Raw genomic sequence first — 23,235 nt, 5'->3', positions numbered from 1 at the left:
TGATATTTAAAGTCATTAGAGTGACACCAGGAAGCAATGGCAACCTGTGGTGAGTGCACAAGGGCTCCTGCAGGGACCCTTTCAAAAGAGCTGCCACCTTGAAATGCATACAAAACATAAAAGAGCTACTTAGAAGAAAACATTGCTGCGTATTTGCAGGATGAGCAGTTCTAACAGCAACTGGCAAAGCAACTGTGAAGGCTGGGCAGGCTGCTTGGTGGATCTGCCCGTCACACACTGAGTACCTCTGACAGCTCCGAGACCTTACTGTTCCAACCCAGGTCTGTTTTTGGGAGGCTGTTGACATCTTTTTGTCCTGAGGGAGGGTCCCTGACCTCAGGTCTCAAAGGCTACAGGTACCCGGTTGTTTCCTTTGGGACTGTCCTTACTGGAGGCTTCTGCTCCTTCCTGCCAAAGGGATGCAGCACCCAAAGTAGAGCTGGAGAGGCTCTGAGGTACCTCAGGGTGTCCTGGCATGAGAAGCTGCCTGGACGCATTTGGTATGGGACTGGGGACAGTGGCAGGTTCACAGGGACTTGACTGGGGATGCCGGGGAAATTGCTTTTTCAGATAAGCAAACTGATGATATAAAGGAGAACTAAATACAAGAGAGAACTCTCTGATGCTGGGAAGGGGGAAAAAGTGATTGCACAGGAAAAGGCAGGATATGTGAACTCACAATCGCCTCAAATGACTGCTTTAGCAGAGTCAGGAACAACAGAAAAAGCAGAGTGCTGCCAACAGTCATTATTTAACCTGAAGTTTTGCACTACCTGATACTCTACTTGAGATACTAGGTCTCTAAATCATGTGACTGTGGCAACCCCCACTTTAATTTAAAATGTACCTTGCTTTTGAGGCTGTAGAGAACAGTTGAAAGTTCTGATCTCTGCTACATCATAAAGACTCAGAAACTGGAAGATCAATAGTTCTAACTAAGAACCCCCCAAACTTGTAAACTGTCAGGATTATTTTGAGCATGTTTAGGGATTTTTGAATTCTCAGGGTTACAAACACAAGCTCAGTAAATAACAGGCCCATACCTGCTTGCTACTGGAGAGGCAGTTCCTTCCCTGTAACATACACCAAGTCCAAGAAGTTCCTGGCTTACAAAGGGCAAAAGCCTAGCCCTGCATCTCCTTTTAGAATTACTCCAAGATGTAGAGCAGGAAAAGCTCACTGCATATTGCCGGGAACTCATGTGCAAATGATTTCCACTAGAGACTGGCAGAGGTGTGTTAGAGGTGTAAACTAAAAATATGCATTGGCATTTGAATGTAAATATCATGTATATCCAACTACTGTGCAATGCCAATAGTAAACGAGTTTGCCCATCTCCATTCCCTTTCCCCCTGCTATATTGAGATTTCTCTTAAACTTACCCAACAGGATCACTGCCTTAGTCCTGCATCCCCTGCATAGAAATGATTCCTACAGTTGGTTTCCTTGAGTACTATCATCCAGATACCAATGCAGCACATTAATAAATGATTTAGATCTAATTAATAATATTTTCCAAATAATGTTAATGAGACAATAACTCAAATCTAGTTCCTGTTAAATAGCATAATCTTAGCATACAAGAGGGTGCAAATGGAAAATGATTCTCAAGCCCACATGATACCACATTGATAAAACCAATAAACTTTTCATTCAGTTCTACCACCTGCCAGGCTTTTCAAACAAGATGATGAAAGCAGGCAACACTGTACACAGAGTTTAAATATCAAGATCAAATTTTGGCGCCCTTGCCCTGTGCTTTTCATGAATTAGACTGAAAGACACTCAGATCAGATACTTAGGAGAGGAAGAGCAAAAGACCTTATTTGGCACCTCAGCACCAGCCTCATCCTCAGTCTGTGCCCAGGTGGAGCAGCCTGCAGCTTGGTGCACCAGCACACATCCCACCCTTGACTCTTCTTTGCTTATTGTTGGAGCTTGAAGCTTGAGCCACAGCCCAGCAACACACACTAAAATTGTGCAGTCTCAGTGCATGCGCTGAAGCCTTCTCCTAAAGGAGTGTAGACTTGTGCGGTGTAGTCTCTTAGGTACAACACATTGAAGGGCTTAGTGAAGACACACTTTGCATTCAGAGTCGAGCACAGCTACAACTGATTTTAATTTCTCCATTGAGTTTAATGGGAATAAGATGAAGCTGTAACTGGATCTTCTGTGTGAGCCATAAATGCCTTCCCACCGTGACTAAGGAAAAAAACCCCATTCATCTTATGTCCTTGATTATTCAGTAAGTAGAAACCAGTCAGTGGCCTAGAAGCATGTGGGTTTTCAGGCATCCTTTTGGGGAGGTGATGCTATTGATCTGAATCGGGCTGAGGCCTAGATCGTGTGGGGGAAATGAGCAAAGGGTGGCTGTGACTGCTGCGTGGCTTGTCTGCAGCAGGAGCAAGGAAACCACACAAGGGTCAGGGTGAAACTAGAAGCAGTACCGAGCCTCAAACCAAGTAACAGCTGCTAGTTCTCTGCTCCCAAGCCTTCCTACTGACTTATTTATTGTCTCCTCCTGTGTAATTTGTCATAATCTCTGACTCGTCAGGCCAATTAATCATGCTTCAGAAAAAATGAGATTTCTCACAAGGAGATTATCTGTCTCTGACAAACAAGGGATAATTCAATTAGCTTCCTTTTCTAAACATTTATTAACCCGTTTTGGTAAATTAGTCCTTTTTGTAATTTAGCTATAATTTAGGAAGATTTAATATGTCATTAGGCACACCGAATTCTGTGTTAATATAACATTATGGCTGAGATTTTAATTGCTCCAGAGTCAGGAACTGTATAGATAAATGGCTTGATTCCCACATAGAAGTGGCTGATAGGAAGTACACAGGGCTCCACAGAAATTCTCCTTAAAATCCCTTCTTCCATGAGTTAAGGACTCTGGATAACAGGAGACTTTCTCTGCCTTGGGTAAGAACTCTAAGAATTCAGTAAGAAATATTTACATATTTATTTGCTGAATTTCTACCATACTACAGAAATTTACAGTATGCATGGATTTAACTCTCCTCAGTTCTCAAAGTTCCTGTCTTCCATACTGCAATTTCCTGGGAAAATCTAGTATCTAACAGTAGTACCTGACTGTGGCTGGCCTGTCAGATGAGAATTTCTTCTGTTTCATTCTGGATTATGCCTTTTAATCCTTTTGGACACTGCCAATTGATACTAATGTAATGGCATTGAAGAAGTCGATGCAACTTCATACTGAGAGTAAAAATCAGCCTCTTTCATGTGGGGGTGAAATCAAGAGAAAATCAAAGCAATTGAGTTGTGTGGATGTTAAAAGGCATAAGAGGAGAAGCAGATCCAGTTTTAAAGCAATGTTAATTACCATAGCAGGGTCATACAGAATTTGCCTAAACTGAAAGTGAAGAGTCAGTTTAAGCAGACTAATCCCTACGGACTGCTGGCTGCAGCCCGACTGTAGCATGGATTCAGAGCATTGTTAATGGTTGCTGGAACAACTGAACTCAGGGTATTTCCTAGTACATGTGGTAGTAACCCGCCCATGGCAGATCCTTTCAGAGTTCATGTTTGACAGCATGGATCCACCATAAAGTGCTAGGATTTGGGGAATCTTTCCTTTCAGAAAATTTTGGAGCTCAGGCCAAGACAGTCTCCTCCCACCAATGTTTGAATAGGTTGGCTAATTTCTATCAGAACTTGACAGAAGGGCAGAAGTCTCCAAGATAGTTACATTCCAGTAGATTTCATGAAGACAAGCAACTAGAAAAAGACCTTATCAGTCCTCTGTGCAGCGTGGATCCTAGTGCCTAAGAAGACACAAACAAAACCCCATTTGACGTTTTTCCCAAGGCTGAGGCATTCTCTAGATCTCTCTTTACAGATTACCTGACACCTAATAATAGCCTTAGCCATATTTAGCTAATGTCAGCCAAGTGCATAACACAAATCTGTTGGGAAGCAGACTTCAATAGTTCTGCTGCTCACAAGACATAAACACTTACACTTGAAATACACAACTCCTAGCAGAAGTAGTAGGAAAATGGCTACAATTTAAGACAAGCCAGTTCAGCCCATCAGACTGGCACAGCCAATACATGCCAACTCTGTGGCAAAACACATTTAAGAAAATAGAAAGGTTTTTGTCACAGGCAGCTGCCTTTCTGACTCTCAGCTGGAATGACTGGTACCGGTTTACAACTGAGTTGGCCAAGAAACGCCTCAAAGCAGCAAGATCTGATTCTCTACCTGCCTTGAAAACACTCATCGCTAGCACAACAAGGGAGCTTATACCTTGGGCAAAAAGCCATATGTTGTAACCATTCTGCCATCACACCTTCATTTAGGGAAAGTAAGAACTTTCCTTAATTTTATTTTATGGTTAAGATACTCCAGGACTCATTAGATGGCATGCTGTTCACTAGTTTAAAGCCATAAATTCATATTTGGAATAAATTGTATAAAACTGAGGCTTTTTCATGAGTTATTTCAAGTGGTAATAGGAGGCATCATTCTGCACTCAGCTATACACCAACAAAGACTGTAACTTTATGGAATTACTGCAGGAAAGAGCACTGCAGACAGGAAGAGAGCACAGCCCCTGTATTTTTTAATTTAAAATATCCCTATATTTAACTACAACCCCAAACTCAATAATTATTACCATTAAGGGATTTATTAGGCAAAGATTGCTCTGGGGAAAGCCCAGCTGACCTCAGTGGGAATTTTGCCCAAGTAGGCTTCCCATTGGAGCATGCAATACTATTTGTATGTTCACACTCCTGAGCATTAGCAGAGACCAGACCCATAGCTGAAAACTATTTCATTAGCTCTCAAAGGTGTCATTAGCAACAGAGGTGAAGCTTTAAAAACTATTGGGACAGACTCCCTCTGTCCCTTTTTGGTCTGTACAGTGTCCATTAACACTCTGCAGGCAGCTGGGAGGAATTCACAGCCCTGGGCTGCAGGGTGCATTAAGCTCTTTTAATTTTCCTCCTCCTCAGTGCCATTGTGGGGCATAGAAAACAGGGGTGGAAAGGTAAATGTCCTGGGGAAAAAGGAGTGTTCACAGCATGTGTGGAGCTGTGCCTTTAAAAAGTTCTGGTACGAGACACATAGAAGGAAACATTCAGTTCAATGGAGGTTCATGCAGAGCAATGCTGACATATTTGGATATCACATTTACAGTCTGTCAGACTCCCAGACTTGGCGTTATCTCAGGACGAAGTATGGTATCGGGGGAGAATCAAACTATTCTGCAGGAATGAATAATGGAGTGGATAAACTCTCTGCTAGTGAAAAAACCCTTAGAGAAGAACTGCACAGTTTCTACAGCTACAAACAATGAATGCTATCAGAAGGATACTGGGCAGAAAGTCAATTTATTTCTGATAAAAGTTGGATCTCAAAGGCTTGAGGTTTTTAATAGTTTTCAAATAAGACAGCCAAGAGGTTCAGAATAAAAATGGATTGTGGTATCTTAAGGAGGACTGCATTCCATGCAAAAATGGAACAAGATTCATTAATGCAGGGGGAATGGAAAGTATAAAAGGAGTTTGTAACAGATCTAAGACTTGAAAGATGGACATTTTTTCTGGAAGGGGGATAAAGGGTGTTGGGAAGGATGGGAGTTAACTAACCAGGTCCCTGATAAGAGAACAGCTCTTCATTGGTGTTAAGACACACACATGCAGAGGGAATTCAGAGACAGACTCGTGAAAGATCCAGAAATAAACTCCAGCAAAACATCTGGAATCAGCCAAGCAAAGAAAGTAATTCAGACTTGACTGAAGCTGACAGAGTGCAGGCCGCTCTGATACTGTGGCCATGATAGCATACAAAACCACCATAAGTAAAGAAATCAAGACAGGACCCATCTGTGGAGCTGAGAGTCCAGAACAACAGTACGTGACTCGGCACACAAGCCAAAACCATGCCCAGAGTTTAAAATTATGCAAGAGCCATAATTCTTGACAAGATGGCAAGTAAGGCCTGGCAAGTTCAATGATGGTAACATCAACACTGCTACTTCTGGGGAAGTCTGGACAGCATGGCTACAAAACATGATTTGGCTGCCAGCTGTGGGATGCTTGCTAATTTTGTCTCTGATGTGCAAGTCAATGTAATGCTGGGAACAGTTGTATTAGCACTGCACTGAGGATAAAATAGGTCAAAGGCAAAGCCCATTAAAGAACTGTAAGAATTAGTTGTATGGACAGTTAACAAACTGGAAACAAGACAATTTTCTAAAACTTGGTGAAGAAGGAAAATCTTATTGCTGATCTTAATATGGCAAGTCTGATTAAGACAGAGCACCCATCAGAGAAAGAGTGGCCACAACAACTGAAGAAGGCTTTAGGGACACCTTTCAGGAAATAAGAAAGCTCTCGGAGTGCTGAACAGTGCTGAAAGGACACAATTATTCCAAGACACAGGCCCCCAGGAGAGCTACCCTTGCCCTAAAGAGGAGGCAAGCTTAGGCTCATTTCTCTGGGAAGGCAGGGAAAGAGTATCAGTCCGGTTGCTGAACATCTGTTCTGGTTGCTGTAGGGGGCAAAACAGACAATTCATGGAAAGCCAGGAAGTCCCTGAAAACAAATGCTGATATAAGTGAAATCAAAGTATGGCGCAGGGTATTACAGTTTTAAAATTTAAATTTTAAATGTGCTTTTGCACAGTTTATTAATCCACAGATTGTGCAGTATTTAAAAATGGAAATATCATAGCTAGAAAGAACTACAGATGTTAGTAATTAGTGGCACATTACTCACATTTCATTGTAAAACAGATGTGTGTATTATTTTAATTGTAATGACTAATATAACATATGCCTTTGACATATATAAGCATAATGTTTTCTGTGAGTCAGTGCTTTAAGTATGGTTTTGATTTTATTTACTTTCCTAAGTTCAGTGTCAGAGAAGGAAAGTATATTTGTTATATGCTAACAGATCAAAAGAAGCAAAGACAGCCTCTGTGTATTATTGGAAACCTGTGTTTTGACGGTATGCATTTGCAACTGGTAAGTGGAATGTTATGATCTTCAGCTTCACTCAAATTACTTCTTTTTAATGATAATATTCCCTTGCCCTGAGGCTATACCACAAATGATTATGGAACATTTTGGAGCCTGCACTGTGTGCTATTACTTTCAAAAGATAGTATCCTGCTTCCCGTTTTTCCCTACAATCTTTTTTCTTCAGAGAAATGTCCAAATGCACTCCTTTTTGAAAATTACTTGCATATGCCATGGCTTGTATTACAGCCAATTAACACTGTGGTCATTTACTGTATGGCTAGCTTTTCAGTTAAATTATTGACTGCCTTTGCACTGACAGAGAAGAGTCTGTATATTAAAAAAAAGAAAAAATCAGACTTCAAGAGCAGAATCACCAGCAGACATTCAACAAAGTATTAATGTACCTTATGTGCCATTCAGGCAGAATTTAGATGCTTTCACCCACCCATCCTATTTAATTTTAGAGGTTACCTAGGTTCAGATACAGACTTCACTGAAAGATCAGCACGATGTCTATTGTGAGCCCCAAAGAAGGAGCTGAGTCCTCCTCCTTTCCATTTGCGTCTCTTCCCAGCCACTCAGGCACACACAAACCTTTGAGCCCTCCATTAGCCTGGTGAAGTCAACCCCAAGCACTGGACACCCAGTTTACACCCTTCAGCAATAACCCTCCCAGCTGGAAGGCCTTTGCTCAGTGTCTGCTGTGGACAACATACATTTTGATAAAATTGCTGCTCCAAGTAACAACGTCGTTTTTCTACATATAATCCCACAGACCCATAAAATGCAACATTAGAGGTATTGACTATGCACATGCAGTGATCCTTCCCCTGACCAAGGGAGGATTGTTTTGGAGAACCTGAAGTGCTTCACCTAGAAGTGATGCACTGATCTTAGTTAACATTACAAGTTTCACCCTCTGACATCCTCCCCCTTTCCATTTTCTCCTGCCAGATCCTCAAAATAGAAAGTGAATGAAGTATTGTCATGTACCAACTTCTCAAGGATGTAGTAAATCACCATGGTGGGAAATCAGTAAATGACACCCTTCTTTCCTAGCTGCTGCCCAACAAATCCCAAAGTCGCAGGAAAAGCCCTCAGCCTGCTGCAACTACTGAGATTCAGCAGAGACACAAAGCCGTGGACGCATGGCCTGTCGGTATAAGCTGACTTGTGTCAGCTCTGCTGCTGGTCTCAGCATTACTGTTGTAACATTTGCTGGCAATTTCCCCAAAGTTTTTGATATCTGACCTTTTTAAAATTTCCCATTTTAATGTTCACATTGCCATACCACCTCTTCCATTGCACTCAGCCAGTGCTTTTTGGCACTTTCCATCAGCAATCCCCATCATAACCCTCCACGCCCATTATTAATAACTTTTGACAGACTTTAACCATTGGAGTAGAAATGTTCTACGCGTAGGCTCTCCACCAGGAGTTTTTTTTTTTCCAAACTGAGCAAATATTAGCTATCTGTTTGAAAAAAAAAAAACAACAAAAAAAAAAAACCCAACCAAACAGCGAGCTTTGCCAACATCCGACTTAAAATTAACACAATAAACTTTTAATACCTTCATAGGTGAGAAAAATAATTTGTCATGTTTCCAGGGGACAATCCTGAGTTCAAAGCTGTCTTGCCCAAGTCATAGAAAATCATTCATACAGGTTTTCTGTCATTTAGAAAGTGCAGAGGAAAAACCCTTTTTGTACTTGCACAGAGGGATTTGACGGATGCTCACTTGTAATTCTGCCCACGTCCCTGCTGCCCTGCACAGACTATTGTTCCACGTAGCCATGGAGCCAGCAAATCAGACCGGACACAGCCAAAAGGGATCTGGCTGCTACTTCACTGCATCAAAATCACTAATTTTAATGGGTCAGGACCTCCCCTCTTCCATCAAACAGTGCAAATAATCTGGTGCCTTTCTAAGGCCCGTTGTTGAAGCAGTCATCTTCTCCGTGCTTTAGGAGATAGATAAACAAGGAACTTTGTCTATTGCCTTCTCATGTAAGGAGAGGAATGCAGGAAAAAAGATGATTCTTTTCTTTTAATAAGTAGTGCAAATTTGAGAGTTTATACAAGGTAACTTTTCAGACAGAAGAAATACAAGCTAATTTTGTGATATGGCAACACTGCATCTTATCCACGTGGCCACAACACTGCTAAGAAAAATGTCTATGTTTGGTTAAAGGTTGCATCCAAGCATACGGTATGTACGGTATGCAAGATGTGGCTTCTCATACTCTCTGCAAAGAATCATTAAACAAATGGCACCTGAACTTCTGTATTTTAAAAAAGGACAGATAAAGCATTTCTTTTGCTCCTTATTTTTACCTTTAAAGGAAGGAAGATGAAGAACACACAATATTCAGCACTAACAGCTACGTGAATGAGATGCCTTTGACTTGCTACAGTATCAGCCTATTTTGCACTTAAAGGCAGATACTACACCTCCTCCTCTACAACATGAAAGAGAATCTATCCTACAGTATTTGAAGAGAATTTATCCTCAGTATTTGAAGGACACAAAAGTCAAATACTCTGTTTATTCAAAGCTGTGCCAAAAATTCTTCAGAGAGATCATCTTAGAAACACAAGTGAGGTAACTTTTTAAGCAGTTCATGGACCTGCTGGATATTTGGATGAGTATTTGTTCATTATTTCACTGCTTAGCTGGAAATGTAATCACTTGTCTCATCCATAACTCCTCCTGAAGCTCAGAGGTCAAAGTTCGACCACTATTCAACCCTATATAGCATACAAAATTTGCCTTGAGCTTACTGATTAAACTGTGTCTGGTAAAGACCTTTACTGAAAGAATTCCTTAAGAAACAGTAGGTTTTTACTTCTGTTTTTAAGTTTAAAGAATCTGTTTTAAAGTTAGCAGCTGCCAAAGCATAGCGACACCATTCCTGACAACAGAGCAAAAGGCAAGCAAATCTTCCAGGGACATTCCTGAGGTTAGGGAAGGATTCCCTGCTTTTCTGACAACAAACTCTGTGCTGTGGGTACGTGTGTGGGTACTTTGCTTCCAGCCTGGAATGTTTTAAAAAATGCAAAACAGAGAGACGTAGGGTTTATTATCCGAACTAAAGAAAAGAAGAAACAGAAGAAAGTCTTGGGAAATATGGTAGAAAATGGAGGTAAGAGAGCAAGATGCTATCTATGTCTGAGTAGAACAAAGTAGGCCAGAGACAAAACGTTGTTACTCCTTGGGATGTGAAGAGCTTAAATATCTTTTCTGTTGCGTGTTCAAAGATTTAGTATTTCTACTAAGGAAGACAACATACAGAGAGCATAAAACAGTATCAAAGAAAACAAGGCTAGAAGAGCTCTTTAGATCTCATTTAGTTCAACATCCTTCTGAAAAGCTGACCAGGTATATTTAGACCATTTCTGACAAATATTTGTCTAATCTATATTCAAAAGCTTCTCATAATGAGGGCCCCTCACCTCCCTATTCCAGCCCTTGACTAACATCATGGTTAGAAAGCATTTTCTAATACCTAATCTTGCTTCCTGCAATTTAGATATGCAGTTTCTCATTCTACTGTCAGTGGACATGGATGGTTATTTATTCCCTCCCTTTGCCAGAGCCTTACAATACCTAGAGATGCTTCCCAGGCCTCACTGAGTAATCCCAGCTTTTCAGTGTTTCCTCACAGGCCATGTTTCCTAGAGCTATGATCTTCCTTGCCGGGGTCTCCTCTGGGGTCTCTCCACTTGGTGCACATGTTTTTTCAAGTTTGTAGTTGCTTTCCAGCTGTGAACTTCAGCTGTTCCCAAAGGCGAGTTAGCAATTTGTAAAGTGCAGATAGTAATTTGGTTCCACTTGTTAGATAACAGAATTAGTAAGAGCTTCACACTCAATTTTCCAAACAGACTTCCTGGAGAAGGGAGGTTCTACATGTATTATAGCTCTGTAGGTAGGGATAACTAATGCGTAAGAATACAGCATGTAATATCAGTTAGGAGCAATATCTGAGCAGTTTTGGTTCATATCTCATCCACATCTTCACCTTAATTCACCTTCATCCAAACCCTGTATTCCACAGCCATTCATTTCTCTGCTTGGACACTACCTCCATCTTTCTCCTTGATCCATGTGGCTGGGTAAAGGTAGATCAGAAATACCAGGTGCAGGCAAGGGGTGCATTTCTTGTAATATTTCTGGCCTGAACAGAAACAGGTAGGCCTAAGGAGTTTGTGTGGAAGCCTTTATTCTTAAGATACATCCAGGCTAAATTTGCTAATTTCTTCTTGTTGAAGAAATGTTTGAAAACTGAAGACAATAAATCCAAACATAACCAGACAAGGGCTAGACAAGTACACTATACCTTCTGATATTAGTTCACTGCTTTTGTAGTGTGACTTTTCATGGGCCATGTAGCGCCAGTTGACAGCAGTGGCTGTTTGAGTGTCCATGTACAGGTTCAGAGATTCTCTCATGATCAGCCTCACCTCAGAAATTTGTCCCTCGTAACCACCAAGCTTTATTCCTATCAGGGCCACATGCAGTACCATGGGAGCCACGGAGGCAGCCTGACCAGGGAGGAGGAATATGCTGGCAAATGTCTGTCTCTTCAGCCCAGAACAAAGTGACAAAGGAGCACGTAGTGGGGTTGGGTTGAATCAGTGAGGGTCTGAGACACAATGTCTTTCTGAGACAGTGAGTGCTGCAAACCATATGAAGTTGGAAAAGTCTCCTGGGAACACAGTATTGTGTGTTTGCCCTGCCCTACGCTTCTTTAAGTATTTGCTATCAGCCACAGTCAGAAAGAGGACACTGAGCTAGATGGATCATTGCTCTTTCCCAGTAGAGTCATTCTTATATCTCCTGTTGACAAAGAGGCAGTGGGACGTCTCTTGGACTGAAGATCCAGAGACAAATTATGGACACAAAGTTTTAAATACGGTGCCAGCACAGATCGTGTGGAAAGCACAGACCAAATTGCATGAGATGGGGGACTCCACACATAAACCACATCCCTGCAGTCTTGGAGAGGCTTGTGCTTCCCCAAACCTGGCTGCAACACTCATTTGGGAAGGCAGGCAAGCCAAAAGAGGGGATAGCATGGTGCATTGTCAGGGCAACTCTCACTGACCATGTGGTTCTGGAGTCAATGCCCTCTCTGAGCTGGGCAGAGTGGGATCAGCAGGCTTACAGCAGGTAGCTCAGAGCAAAATACTGTCAGTAAAGTTTTAACTGGGATGGGCACCTAATGAGAATGCCTAGCCAGAACATATTAATGCACTGAAAAGGCTTTGAAATCCATCTTAGCATGATATTTGCTCACCTACTGCCAGAAATAAGGACAGCTAAAAGTGACATTTTAATATCTTTGGAGAACAGAACTGGAACTGCAATGGACTTCTTAATGGTCCACAAATGACACTGCTATGTATCACTATATGAAGCTGAGACTATATCTTTGTGCATGACAATGCACAGTAAGACTTAATCAGGTTTCAACTCTTGCAAACACTTAAGGATGCAGAAAGTACATATGACTGAGATTCTAAACACTCTTGCAAAACATCTACATATCTTATTTTTTCAGGATTAGCAGTACCCTGCAAATTGGAAGGATCAAACTTTAAGCAAGAGCTATGGAAAACATAATAAATCCCCTGTGTTTTTATGCAGTCCCAAACATAATCATAAAAGTAGTAACAAAAGCACGTTTTGTGAACTAAAAAGATGTGCTCTTATTTGAAGAAAGAGAAAATTGAAAAATACGTTACAGCATCAATAGTAAGGATTTCACCTATCCAGGAAAGTATGGCTGCACCACAGAAAATATCAGATCCTACCGAGATAACTCAGTATCATTCATAACCCTGAAAGAAAAAGGAAAAGAGAATGGAGGAAGGACACCTTACACTGGGAAAAAGGAAATCTTCAGTAACAACATCACCCTATCTAGCAACTTGCCAATCAGTCAGAAATAAATGGCAACAAGTAAACTTGCATCAAAGCCCCAAACACAGTGTAGACATTGCATTACATTAAGAGACCTAAAAAGCATGGTGCTTCCATTTTGGAAGCTCTTATGTAGTGTCTTTCCCATTGACGTGGAGCTGGACCCACAAAACAGTATTTCCTACATATCAGTCCACAAAAATAGCCATGGAAAAACACCAGGGTAGAGTTTTTAATCCAAGCCATGTTATTCAGAAGCTCAGGGCTGCTATAGTTCAAAGTTAATTTGGTTCATTAAAGGGATGGGAAAGTTTGGATACAGATTCAGACTCCCTCCATGCTTGGCAACACTGAATCAGTTTGGATTTTATCCATTTCTAATCTCTGAACATTAATTTATAATTATGATTCCGTGGGCCATGGGAGGTACCAGCTGCTGGATTCTGAAGAAGACCTGGCCATAACTCGTGTCTCCATGATAAGGTTCAGGCAGGCAGGTAGCACGTTTGCACGCTGCCTGGATGAGGTGTGGGAGGGTGATAAGCTGTAGCTGCCCTGATCAGTCTAGGTAAAGAAGAGAAGTTCAGAGACACAGTTTATTGATGCAGGTGGGTAGCAAACTCCCATATATCATTCAGAACAAGCATAACTCTCTTTAACAACATATCAGGTATGAAAGCAGGCAATCAGCCGACCCCAATCCATCTACACATGGTGAGAGTTGCAGCCTCGTGGAGACATTTTTCCCAGTGCTAGAGCACAGCCAAAGCAGCCCTGTGTGAGCTGCAGTAGATACTACTGTATCCCTCTGCCGCACTGCAATATTGCTATAAGGGCAAGCCACAATTCTGCTCGCAGGAATCCTGCAGGAGTTTTTGGAGACAGATTTGGGGACATTAGTAAGACCTTTCAATGGAAGAAGACGGGTTAAGAATAGCACCCAGGGAGTGAGGATGGGACACTGAAAGCCAAGACGCTGTGGTTACCTCTCCTGATGTGACTTTGCAGAGAGGCAAGGGGGATTTGCACAGCAGGTCTCCCCCAGAGTGACTGAGGCTGATGGTTTCAATAACACTGCCCCCAGGGAGCAAGGGGCTCCAAGCTCTGCACTAACAGGCAGTCGGAGCTGTGTCAGCTGCACGGGAGTGCTGAGTAGGCACTTTCCTCCTCAGAGCAGACCCGTTCTGGCAGGAAACGAGGCCACGTAGGTGCTGCCAAAGCTGAGAAAGCCATATCCTGCGGGTGAGAGGCTCTGCACTCGTGCGTCAGCACACTTCCAGAGAAGCTAAGGGAGGTGCACTGGCTTACAGAGCTGTGTGCCTGGCCTGAGGGTGAAAGAGAAAAAGGCAATTGTAGTGCATGTTCATTTGGCCTCTGGGATTTTCGGTGCATGGGTAAACCGTAATGGTATCAGGTAAGATGCATCAACAAGCTCGAATAAACATTTTACAAAAGCAGAAACATCTCAGCTGTTACAAATGGGTTGAAGTGATGAAAGATTTTAACAGCGAAATAATCCAAGCCACATAATTGCAATCTTTCATGCAGGTTGCCCCAGTTACATTAGCAAGCCCTTCCAATCCAGGCACAAAGGAAGGTTACAGATCACCTAGCTGCAGCCCAGAGGTTGGAACCAATTTACATAAAATCATCCAACAAGTCAGCAGCAAATCTGAGAAGATGGGAGGTCAGCAGTGTATGTTTCTCCACAGCTCACTAGCCTGACTAGTGCTGTCTGCCCCATAACTGAAGAAATTGGCAACATGTAGATTTATTTAGGTATGTTAGGTGCTGGGTTGCCTAACGAATGCTGCTGGTGGTACAGGTTAGTGGCAAGAGAGAGACCCATGCATAGAAGCTTATGGGTCCTGTTCCTAGCTGTGCAAAGAAAAGCTTTCCCTTGGTAAACAAACTATGAGGGCAGCATCACCTGAGCTTGTTTATGCAATGACAAGTATAAAAGACTTCCAGCCTAAACCACTTTAAAAAGTACATTCTGAAATTTAAAAGAAACATCCCTTTAAGAATAAGGAGCACTTTTCATGTTCTTATGTTAATGAAGATCTTTCAGTGAGGGAGAAATGAACTAAATAATTCTACACAAAGAGAGAACCCACAACACACAGGGAACTGTCAAAGGTACAGAGATCACAAGCAGCAAAATAGAAAGAATATGGTTTCAGTAAACTGGCAGGCATATGAGACTGGAGAAGACCAGATGTGCCCCTGACTCATCTTCTGTCTATCTTCTATCACAGGCAAATACATCATATGATGCCTTCTCACCAATTGATAGATCTAGCTCTGTCCCAAAGCTCATTAGGGTTCTTGATGCAATTAAAGGAACTGTAAGTGCCATTGGTAACTGGGATGGTAACAATGACAAATATTGATACTGATTCTCACAGTGCATCTTTAAGCTTTGTAGGGTCCAGGCACTCACATGAGAGCTTATGCAGTCCGTACTGATATCTTTACATCAGTCTTTTGTACACACCATTAAAAGATCAGTAGACTGAAGGAAATTATGAGACACATGGCGTGAGGCATGACTGAGCCTCGCAGAATTATATGAGCAGGTCTAAAGTGTCCATGCAGCCTAATATCTTTTCTCCAAAAACAGCAAGCAGCAAATACTTTGGAAAAGAGTATGTAAAATAGGTCATCCATGGTTTCCCTCTCAATCAGCTGTCCAAGGACTTCCTGAGATGGAGCTGCCATCAGGACCATCAAATTAAATAATTGCTGGTACAGTTTTTTGTGAATTTGCCAGTTTCTCTTTGAATTAGCTTATCTCTTTGATAGGATTTCCCTTTGCTATGTTAAAGGAGTAGACTCAAAACTACAAATCTTAATTAGCTCCCCAGGCAGTACAACTTTTAACAACTCACTCTCTTTCCTCAGGTCAGCTGGTTGTTCTGTGCACAATCCAGACCTGTCATTCTCTTGCGAGGAGTGCTTGCTCTACAGACACAAAAATCTGTCCCTGAAGTAAACGAATTGCATGATATTAAAGGCAGTGTTCAGTCTCATAAGGATCAGACGAAGCACATGCTAAATTTTCTGTGATGCTTAAAAGCAGACATGTATTAACCTGCCTAAGTGATTACTAGGAGAGGGGTGGAGCAGCTAAATCGGTACTCATTGCCCTACCCAGGGAAGCAGGAATGCCAAAGTGTTTGTATCATCCACACTTCACACCTCGTGAATACTAAAATCAGGCATAACCCATCATACCTGCTGGTAGAAGGATTAAGCCCGTGTCTCTGGAGATTTGTGGACTTTCAAATGATAAACACTTTCAAAAGGAGCAAAGGGGAAAGGCAGGAGTAGATTGCCAGGTGCCAACTTCCCTTGTCCTTTCTGGCCTAACAGTGTAGTACCATTTGGCAAAACAAGCACAGTAACCTTGGGGTGATGCGCCTTAAGCTGTTATATCAATTAATTCAGCACTTTTTTAGAGAGAGGCTGAATGTCAGTGGTCAGTAGTTGTGCTGCCACAGCAGAGGGCAAAATCCTCCCAACAGCAGAGCGCCGCGTGTAATGTCCTAGCACAGGTGTCCAAACAGCCTACAGCATCCATCCCCATGCCTGCTGAAGGGCCGGCCACTCCTGCCCGCCAGACCTCCTTGTCCCCAGGCTGCCACCGACAGAGCCTACAGAGGGGGAGAGAGCCGTTAACTAGACCTGCCTGAAAATGGTGGTCCAGTTCCAGTTAAGGAGTGGGACGAGGGCAACGGGCATGAGGCCCTGCACAACTTCGAACACCTCCAGGAAAGCAGAGAGGGTGCACAGGGCAGCCTTCCCCCTCCCACCACCCTGCCCCACAACCCCTAGCTGCCAGGCTGTCTCACCCGCTGGCAAAGAGGCTTTCTGTGCTCGGAGAGGGGAGCTTCCCGCTTACCATCTGCACAGATCGGTGTCCTTTGGGCGGGGGGGGGTGTGCACAGCGGGGATCACAGAGACTACTGATGGAGCCGCCCTACCTAGCCTTACCGCCACCCCGCGGGCCCGAGCTCGGTGGGGAGAAAAGAAAGGGAAAGAAGGCGAGAAAAAGAGGAGGAGAGTTGAGCAGGGGGCAGGGCGGTGGGAAGAGCAGAGAAGTGGGGAGGGAAGGAAGAAAGCGGAAAAAAAAGGAGGAGAAAGGGGAGGAGATGAAAGGCGAGGGGAGAAGGCAGGACGGGGCGGGGAGGAGGCGAGAGGCCGGGGACGAGAGGAGGGACGCAGCTCGGCAGAGAGGGAAGGGACGGGACCCGGCGCCCCGCGGGCCATGCGCCTCCTGGCCGCGGCGCTGGCCGCCCTGCTGGCCGCGGCCCCGGCCCCAGGTAAGCGGCACCGCGGGCGCGCAGCAGCGGCCGGCGCCCAGCCCCGGCAGCCCCGTCCCGGCCGGAACGGGGCAGCCCCCCTCGACCGCCCGCGGGACCCCGGGCTCCGCCGCGGGCTGCCGCCCCCCCACCCCCCCGCCTTCCCCCGCTCCCTCCTCGCCGTCGGCACCGGGGACGGGGCTGGGCAGCGGCCCCCAGCCGCGGCAGCGCCCGGCCCTCGGGCACCAGGAGAGGGGGCTTAGCGAGAGGTTTAGGGGGCCGCCGCCCGGGGAAGGCCGGCCGCCCCCGCCGCCCCGCTCCCCTGCAGCCGGGCGGGCCCACCCCCGCCGCCCCCCGCCGCCCCCCGCCCCGGGGTGGTCCCTCACCCCGCTCCGCCGCCGCCTCTCCGGGCCCCCGGCAGCAGCGTTGCTGCCCGGCGACCCGATCAGCAACGGTGTTTTTAAGAAAGAAACCCCTTCCCGTGCAGAAGTTTATGGAAATGGGTCCTCCGCCACCTTCTGCGCCAGGCGGGACAACGCTGAGCCGCGCCGTGGAACTGCAGGCAAAGCCGAGGCAAAGAAAGGGAGATTTGGCATTGTTTTTTCCACAGGTGCCTAGGTCCCGTAGGCATCCAGTGGAAACGGAACCCGCAGGTCACTTGTAAAAACCTCCTCCGTTCAAGACCCTTATGCCTCCAAAATCAAAGGTGCATCGTGTCCTAAAGCTGCAAAATGGACACAGAGTCCGGATCTGAACTTCAAGGTGCAGCGAGGGTTAGAGGGGTGGGGAAGCCCTGCTCATTCGAGGTTAATAAAGGGGTTGAATTTGAACCTTCACGTCAAAAGGGCAGGAGGTGGTGGAGGCAGAGGTTTGGTTCAAGTCCATTTCTAGTCAATGCAGAAGCTTTCTCCAAGAAGGAGCCTCTGACTTGTGAAACTTGCAGACAGATCCGTTCAACTGAAAACAGCTGGTTGCTTTTGGTGATCTTGCTAGCCAGCTCCTAATTATTTTCATTTAAACAAAGAGCTTTGCTTCTTCCTGGCTCATTTGCTCTTCTTACTTTGTAATTGTAGAGAAGCCAAAATAAAGCAGGCTTTGACAGCAACGTTGTTTCACAGAACAAACTACAACCCAGATAAAAGCCATCCCATATGCTTCTGGTCATGCAAATCTGAGATCAGAAGGTAACTACCCTGATGGCATGCTTCTCTAGTCCATTAGCTATCAGCAGGGGCTGAGCAAAGAGCTCAACCCAGAAGGGTGGGTTGTAGATTCTCCCTGTCAGTGCCCATGGAGGAAGGAAAAGGGGCCTATATATAACACTAAACCTGGCTTGTGAGCAGTAGTGCACAGGAACAGCTCTACTCGAGAGCATCTCCACCAAAGTAGCTGGGGTTCTTCCACAAAAACACAGCCACGCTGAAACTGCTCACCAGACAGAAGGACCCAGCAGTGACTGTGGGTCCTTTGCTACTGTTCCAGCACAGAGAGAGGGGGCAGCCCTGGCATAGACAGGTTTCTGGCTGCTAATATCTATAGTATAATTTGTTACTTCTGACAGTGCCATGAAAGTGTTTTGCTATGTAATATGGCAGACAACTAAGTCCAAACATAGCTAATACTTGGAATTGAACTGGTGTAAGCAGAAGTGGACTATTTTCAAAATAGGATTTTTCAAAACAGAGTTCAGTCAGCAGTAACCTTCCCTGACTTCCAACAGGCTAGTGAGACATGCAGGTGGAGGGTACCAAAGAAACCAACAGCTAAAACATCAGGATGGGGGCCACTAGGTGAGCTGGTTGCAAATAGGAGAGATGTGTTTGATGATTAGGCACATTGCAAAGGAAACCTCAAGTCTTTGACTCACTCTCCTCCCCTTTTCTATAGATAGTTTCCCTTTCCAAGCAGAAGCAAGACTAAAACCCTTGTGGTGAGCTCCACCTGAGCAGCTACATCATGCTATACTGGGAAAGCAGGAGAAGAAAAACAGTGATTCCTCGCTTGAAGCAGCAATCTGAAGGCCAGAAATTCAGTACTCTGTTGGCACACAAGCCTGGTTTCAAGTTGTGGAGGAGTCTCCTGTCTTGGCAAGGAGCCCATGACAAGGGTAAACCTCATGTTGGGGCTGATCCAGTGCCTGCTAAAGACAGGAGGAACATTTCCACTGGTGTCTGGGAGCCCTGAATGAGGCTTTTCGTTTCCACATAAGAGTAAATGACCTCTTTCCTCCAAAATCCACCACTGATCCTGCTCCAATGGCAGTGGGAGGATACAGTCAAATGGACACTGTTTTTCTGTTTTATATAAAGCATCACCTGACCCTGTTCAACATAAGATGAGATGACAGTAAAAGCATCAGGAAATTTCCAAAACTCTCCCCATTGCTGCACTTGTACAGTTGCACCAATAGGAGCCATAGAAGGAAGGTAAGGAGATGGGTTCCCACTGATCAGACAACATGAAGGATGCAAAATTTGATATTTCCTTATAAAAAGGCATGTGCCCAGAGGAAAAATAGAAGCCTTAGGTATAAAATACCAATGTTTGTATGAGTGTAAACAGCTAGAAGGGAATCAGAGACTCAACATACAATGCACCTTTATCTTCTTGCAGAGGCTTCCATCATCACCATATCTGAGTTCCTCTGTATTTTCTCTTGGGTACTTTTTGGCACTATGTTCTGCCTAGTTTTGAATTAAGCAATGATTCTTTTGCCTTTTATTTTGGGACTCTATTCCACAACTAATCCTAGCCAGCTTTTTCAAGCAAGTTCACATGTCAGGAAAATGACATAATTGTTTTTCTTTACAGTTTTCATGACATGTTGATAATTTCAGTAGAAAAAGTTTGTTTTTCATTTACCCAAACTACATTTTTATAAATGATTTATGAAACACTTATAGCCTAAGTAATTCTGAGAACCCCAGAAAGTGTTGAAAGTCTTAAACTTATTCTTTATTTACTGAGTAGCACAACCTTCAAAATTTAGTCCTATTTTGATGGCAGAGGCAACCATCTTCACATCTGCCTGTAAAGCACCAAGGTCGGGTAACTCCAGCAAGTAATAACTGAAGTTTCATGCCTGGAAAGCTTTTGGTAGTTATTCAACCTTGATTTTAAATTTCAACATCCTGTTCTACTTGTGTGCTTTTCACAACCCAAAATAATCTCTTGCTTTGGCACTTACACGAATTGCACACACAAATATCATGCACATATATCAATAATCTAAGCCATGCTTAGCTGTAGTTTCTTAAAGAAATTAAAAACCGACCCTTTCTTTATACAACTTATTTTCTCCTTCATAAAGAAAAAAAAATGCCTACTTGGAAAAAAATACACCATTCAGTAGACCATTCTATTGAAATGACTGAAAATAATTATTATACTATTCATTTTCAGAGGGTTCTTCTCAAACAGTTGCAATGTAACTTCTTTAATTTAGTGGATTTACTTTAAGTAAGGTGATACAATTCACCACTCCATTTCATGGCTTCAATGGGGCCATAAAACCAGTGTCTCTGCCTCCAATACTCCTTCAGAAATAGAATGGAAATACTTTACTTGCTTATTTTGAAGATAAATATATGTTTGTGTTTCAGGAGCTGATGTCAGACACGAGTCTCTGCCAAAACACTCATCCCCTTTGTTAAAATGTTCCTAGCTGATGTGCTAGAAAAGTGTCCAGAAAAGAAAAAATCATTCTCTCAGAGTTGCAATTCTCATTAGTATTTGAGTACACTATATTCACATAACAGGAAGCTTAATATTCACATTTTAGAGGACATGTCATGCTTTGCAGAGTGCATTGCAGGGAGTGTTGCTTACTGTTGAAATATGGTTCTCTCCCTAGTGGATGCCATCAGGCTGGTAGATTACACATTACAAGTCATTTAGGGAACACATTGCCACAATATACCATTGGTCAAAAATAGATCAGTCTCTGATATGACTAATAAGAACACTCTTAATGTACATTAGGAAGGAAATAAAATGAGTGTTGATTCCCATGCCTCAGAAAATCAGTCCAGCATAAATCAGTTAGGTCAGGAAAGAAAAATCTTCCTTTAATGAACAGCTATGGACTTCTTTCAACCTTCACATATAGTGGCTGTTGTTAGAAGTAAAGCAGAGAGACAAACAACTGGTCTAAGCTAAGTTCATGATGAAGAACAGAAAAACAAGAGTCAGAAATGAATGGAATGATGGAATAATCATTTGTTCCAATATAATCTCATGTCATATTTCATCACGCAAGTAATGTCAGATTAATTTGAATTTGTAGTCAGAAGGACTAATCTGAGAGATTTAACCCAGGCTTGAGATGACCATTTGATTATGACAAGGAGAATATTACTTAAAACAGAGGACATGGGGAACTGCAAAGTGAGGAGCTGGTTAGGGGCTTATAGGGAGGTTAGTAGTCTTTCAGTGATTGTCTAGGGAACAGTATCATGTAAAGTTTGCACAAATTATGTCTAAAAGAAGTAGACAGAAGCATGCACATTGAAATTATGTAACCTTATCAAGTTAGCACAAGATTGGGATAGCATGTAGGAAAAACCGAGGACCAAGTAACAAAAGCGAAGCAGAACTTAGTAAAGAAAAGTCACGTACTTGGGGATTAGTAATAATTTCTTTGATACACTGGGAACTGAACCACAAATGACAAAGAAGAGAAAACACCCAAGTATACTATGTAATTATAAACTGACATATAATCACATGTGAAAATACAATGAAAAAGGACAACATAATTCTGGGTATAGTATATCCCAGGCAAGGTATATCCCGGTCAAATCTGGGAAGCACCATGACTATTTCACAGAACATTGGAGAGCTTCTTTCCAGACACAGTCTATAATTCCAGTCAACCACATTAAAAAAAAATTAAAATAATTACCCAAATAAAACCCCAAAATTTAAACTGGAACCAATGCAGAGAAGGGCTACTAAGGTGAATAGGGAAATGAAGACACTACTTTAGTAGAGGAGACTAACAGAGCTTGGCTTCTTTAGCTCAACAAAGCAAAGGCTGAGAGACCAGATAATTGTTTTCTATATGGAGTCAGGAAGGAAGCACTAGAGAAGAAAACACTATTTAAATTTAAAGTTGGCACAGGAACAAATGGGCATAAACTGGCCATTGAAACAATTTAGCCTGGAAATCTTAAGAAGGAAGCAAGTCATTGGAAGAGCATCTTGTGGAACAGCTTTCCAAAAGACATTCTTGGCTCTTGCTCCAAGCTAGTTTTAGATTAACACTTGTTCAGACTGACAAAAGATTATGTGATGTTGGGCCTATGACAGCAGCAAGGTGTCCACTTCAACCCTGTCTTATTAATTAACAATAGCAAGAATACTAGAGCAGGCTTGCTGAAAGAGGGCCTCATACCATCTTTAACATTCACAGAAAGACAGAAGATGTCAGGTTCTAAAAGCTCATTAAATTGCGGCACACTGAACGGATGCCATCGGTTTACCTGCTCTGGACTTGCGCGCTGGGACAGATTACAATGCTGTTGTGTCAGTGTGGAGGATTCTCACCATCTTTTCTTTCCTTTGCAGATGTTTGTGAGGCTTTAAATGTGACAGTCTCTCCGGGACCAACAGTGCAATACTCCGAGGGTGATAATGCTACCCTTTACTGCCACATTTCTCAAAAGAGAAAGACAGACAATTTGCTGGCTGTGCGGTGGGTCTTTGCTGCATCACCTAACCAGGAGTATCTAATGATCAAAATGACAAAGTTTGGGTCTGTCCAGTATTACGGAAATTATACTCATCATTTTCACAAGCAAAGACTTCATCTTCTTAAAGAGAAACATGGAACTATGTACAAATTTCTTATTCTAAGCCTCCAGAAAACAGATCAAGGATATTATATATGCAAAGTCCAGGAAATCGGCAAGCACAGGAATAAGTGGACAGCATGGTCAAATGGCACAGCAGCTACTGAAATAAGAGGTGAGAGGCTACTGTTTTCTATCATTTTTCCTTGTCCCAT

General features: G+C 43.2%; 1 protein-coding gene across 2 annotated transcripts in view; it reads left to right on the top strand.

Moving 5' to 3' along the window:
* The first annotated feature begins 17,099 nt into the window (after positions 1 to 17,099).
* VSTM4 (V-set and transmembrane domain containing 4) overlaps positions 17,100 to 23,235 on the top strand; it is a 55,115-nt gene continuing 48,979 nt past the window's right edge. For both annotated transcript variants that reach the window (XM_075025986.1, XM_075025985.1), the window contains exons 1-2: positions 17,100 to 17,249; positions 22,797 to 23,195. In XM_075025986.1, the coding sequence (XP_074882087.1) occupies positions 17,195 to 17,249; positions 22,797 to 23,195 (454 nt within the window). In that variant the 5' untranslated portion in view covers positions 17,100 to 17,194. The remainder of the gene's footprint in view (positions 17,250 to 22,796; positions 23,196 to 23,235) is intronic.

The sequence above is a fragment of the Buteo buteo genome, chromosome 4 (assembly GCF_964188355.1).
Source record: "Buteo buteo chromosome 4, bButBut1.hap1.1, whole genome shotgun sequence".
Lineage (NCBI taxonomy): Eukaryota > Metazoa > Chordata > Aves > Accipitriformes > Accipitridae > Buteo > Buteo buteo.
The sequence above is the reverse complement of the archived record's forward strand: the minus strand, read 5'-3'. Positions and strand labels throughout refer to the sequence as shown.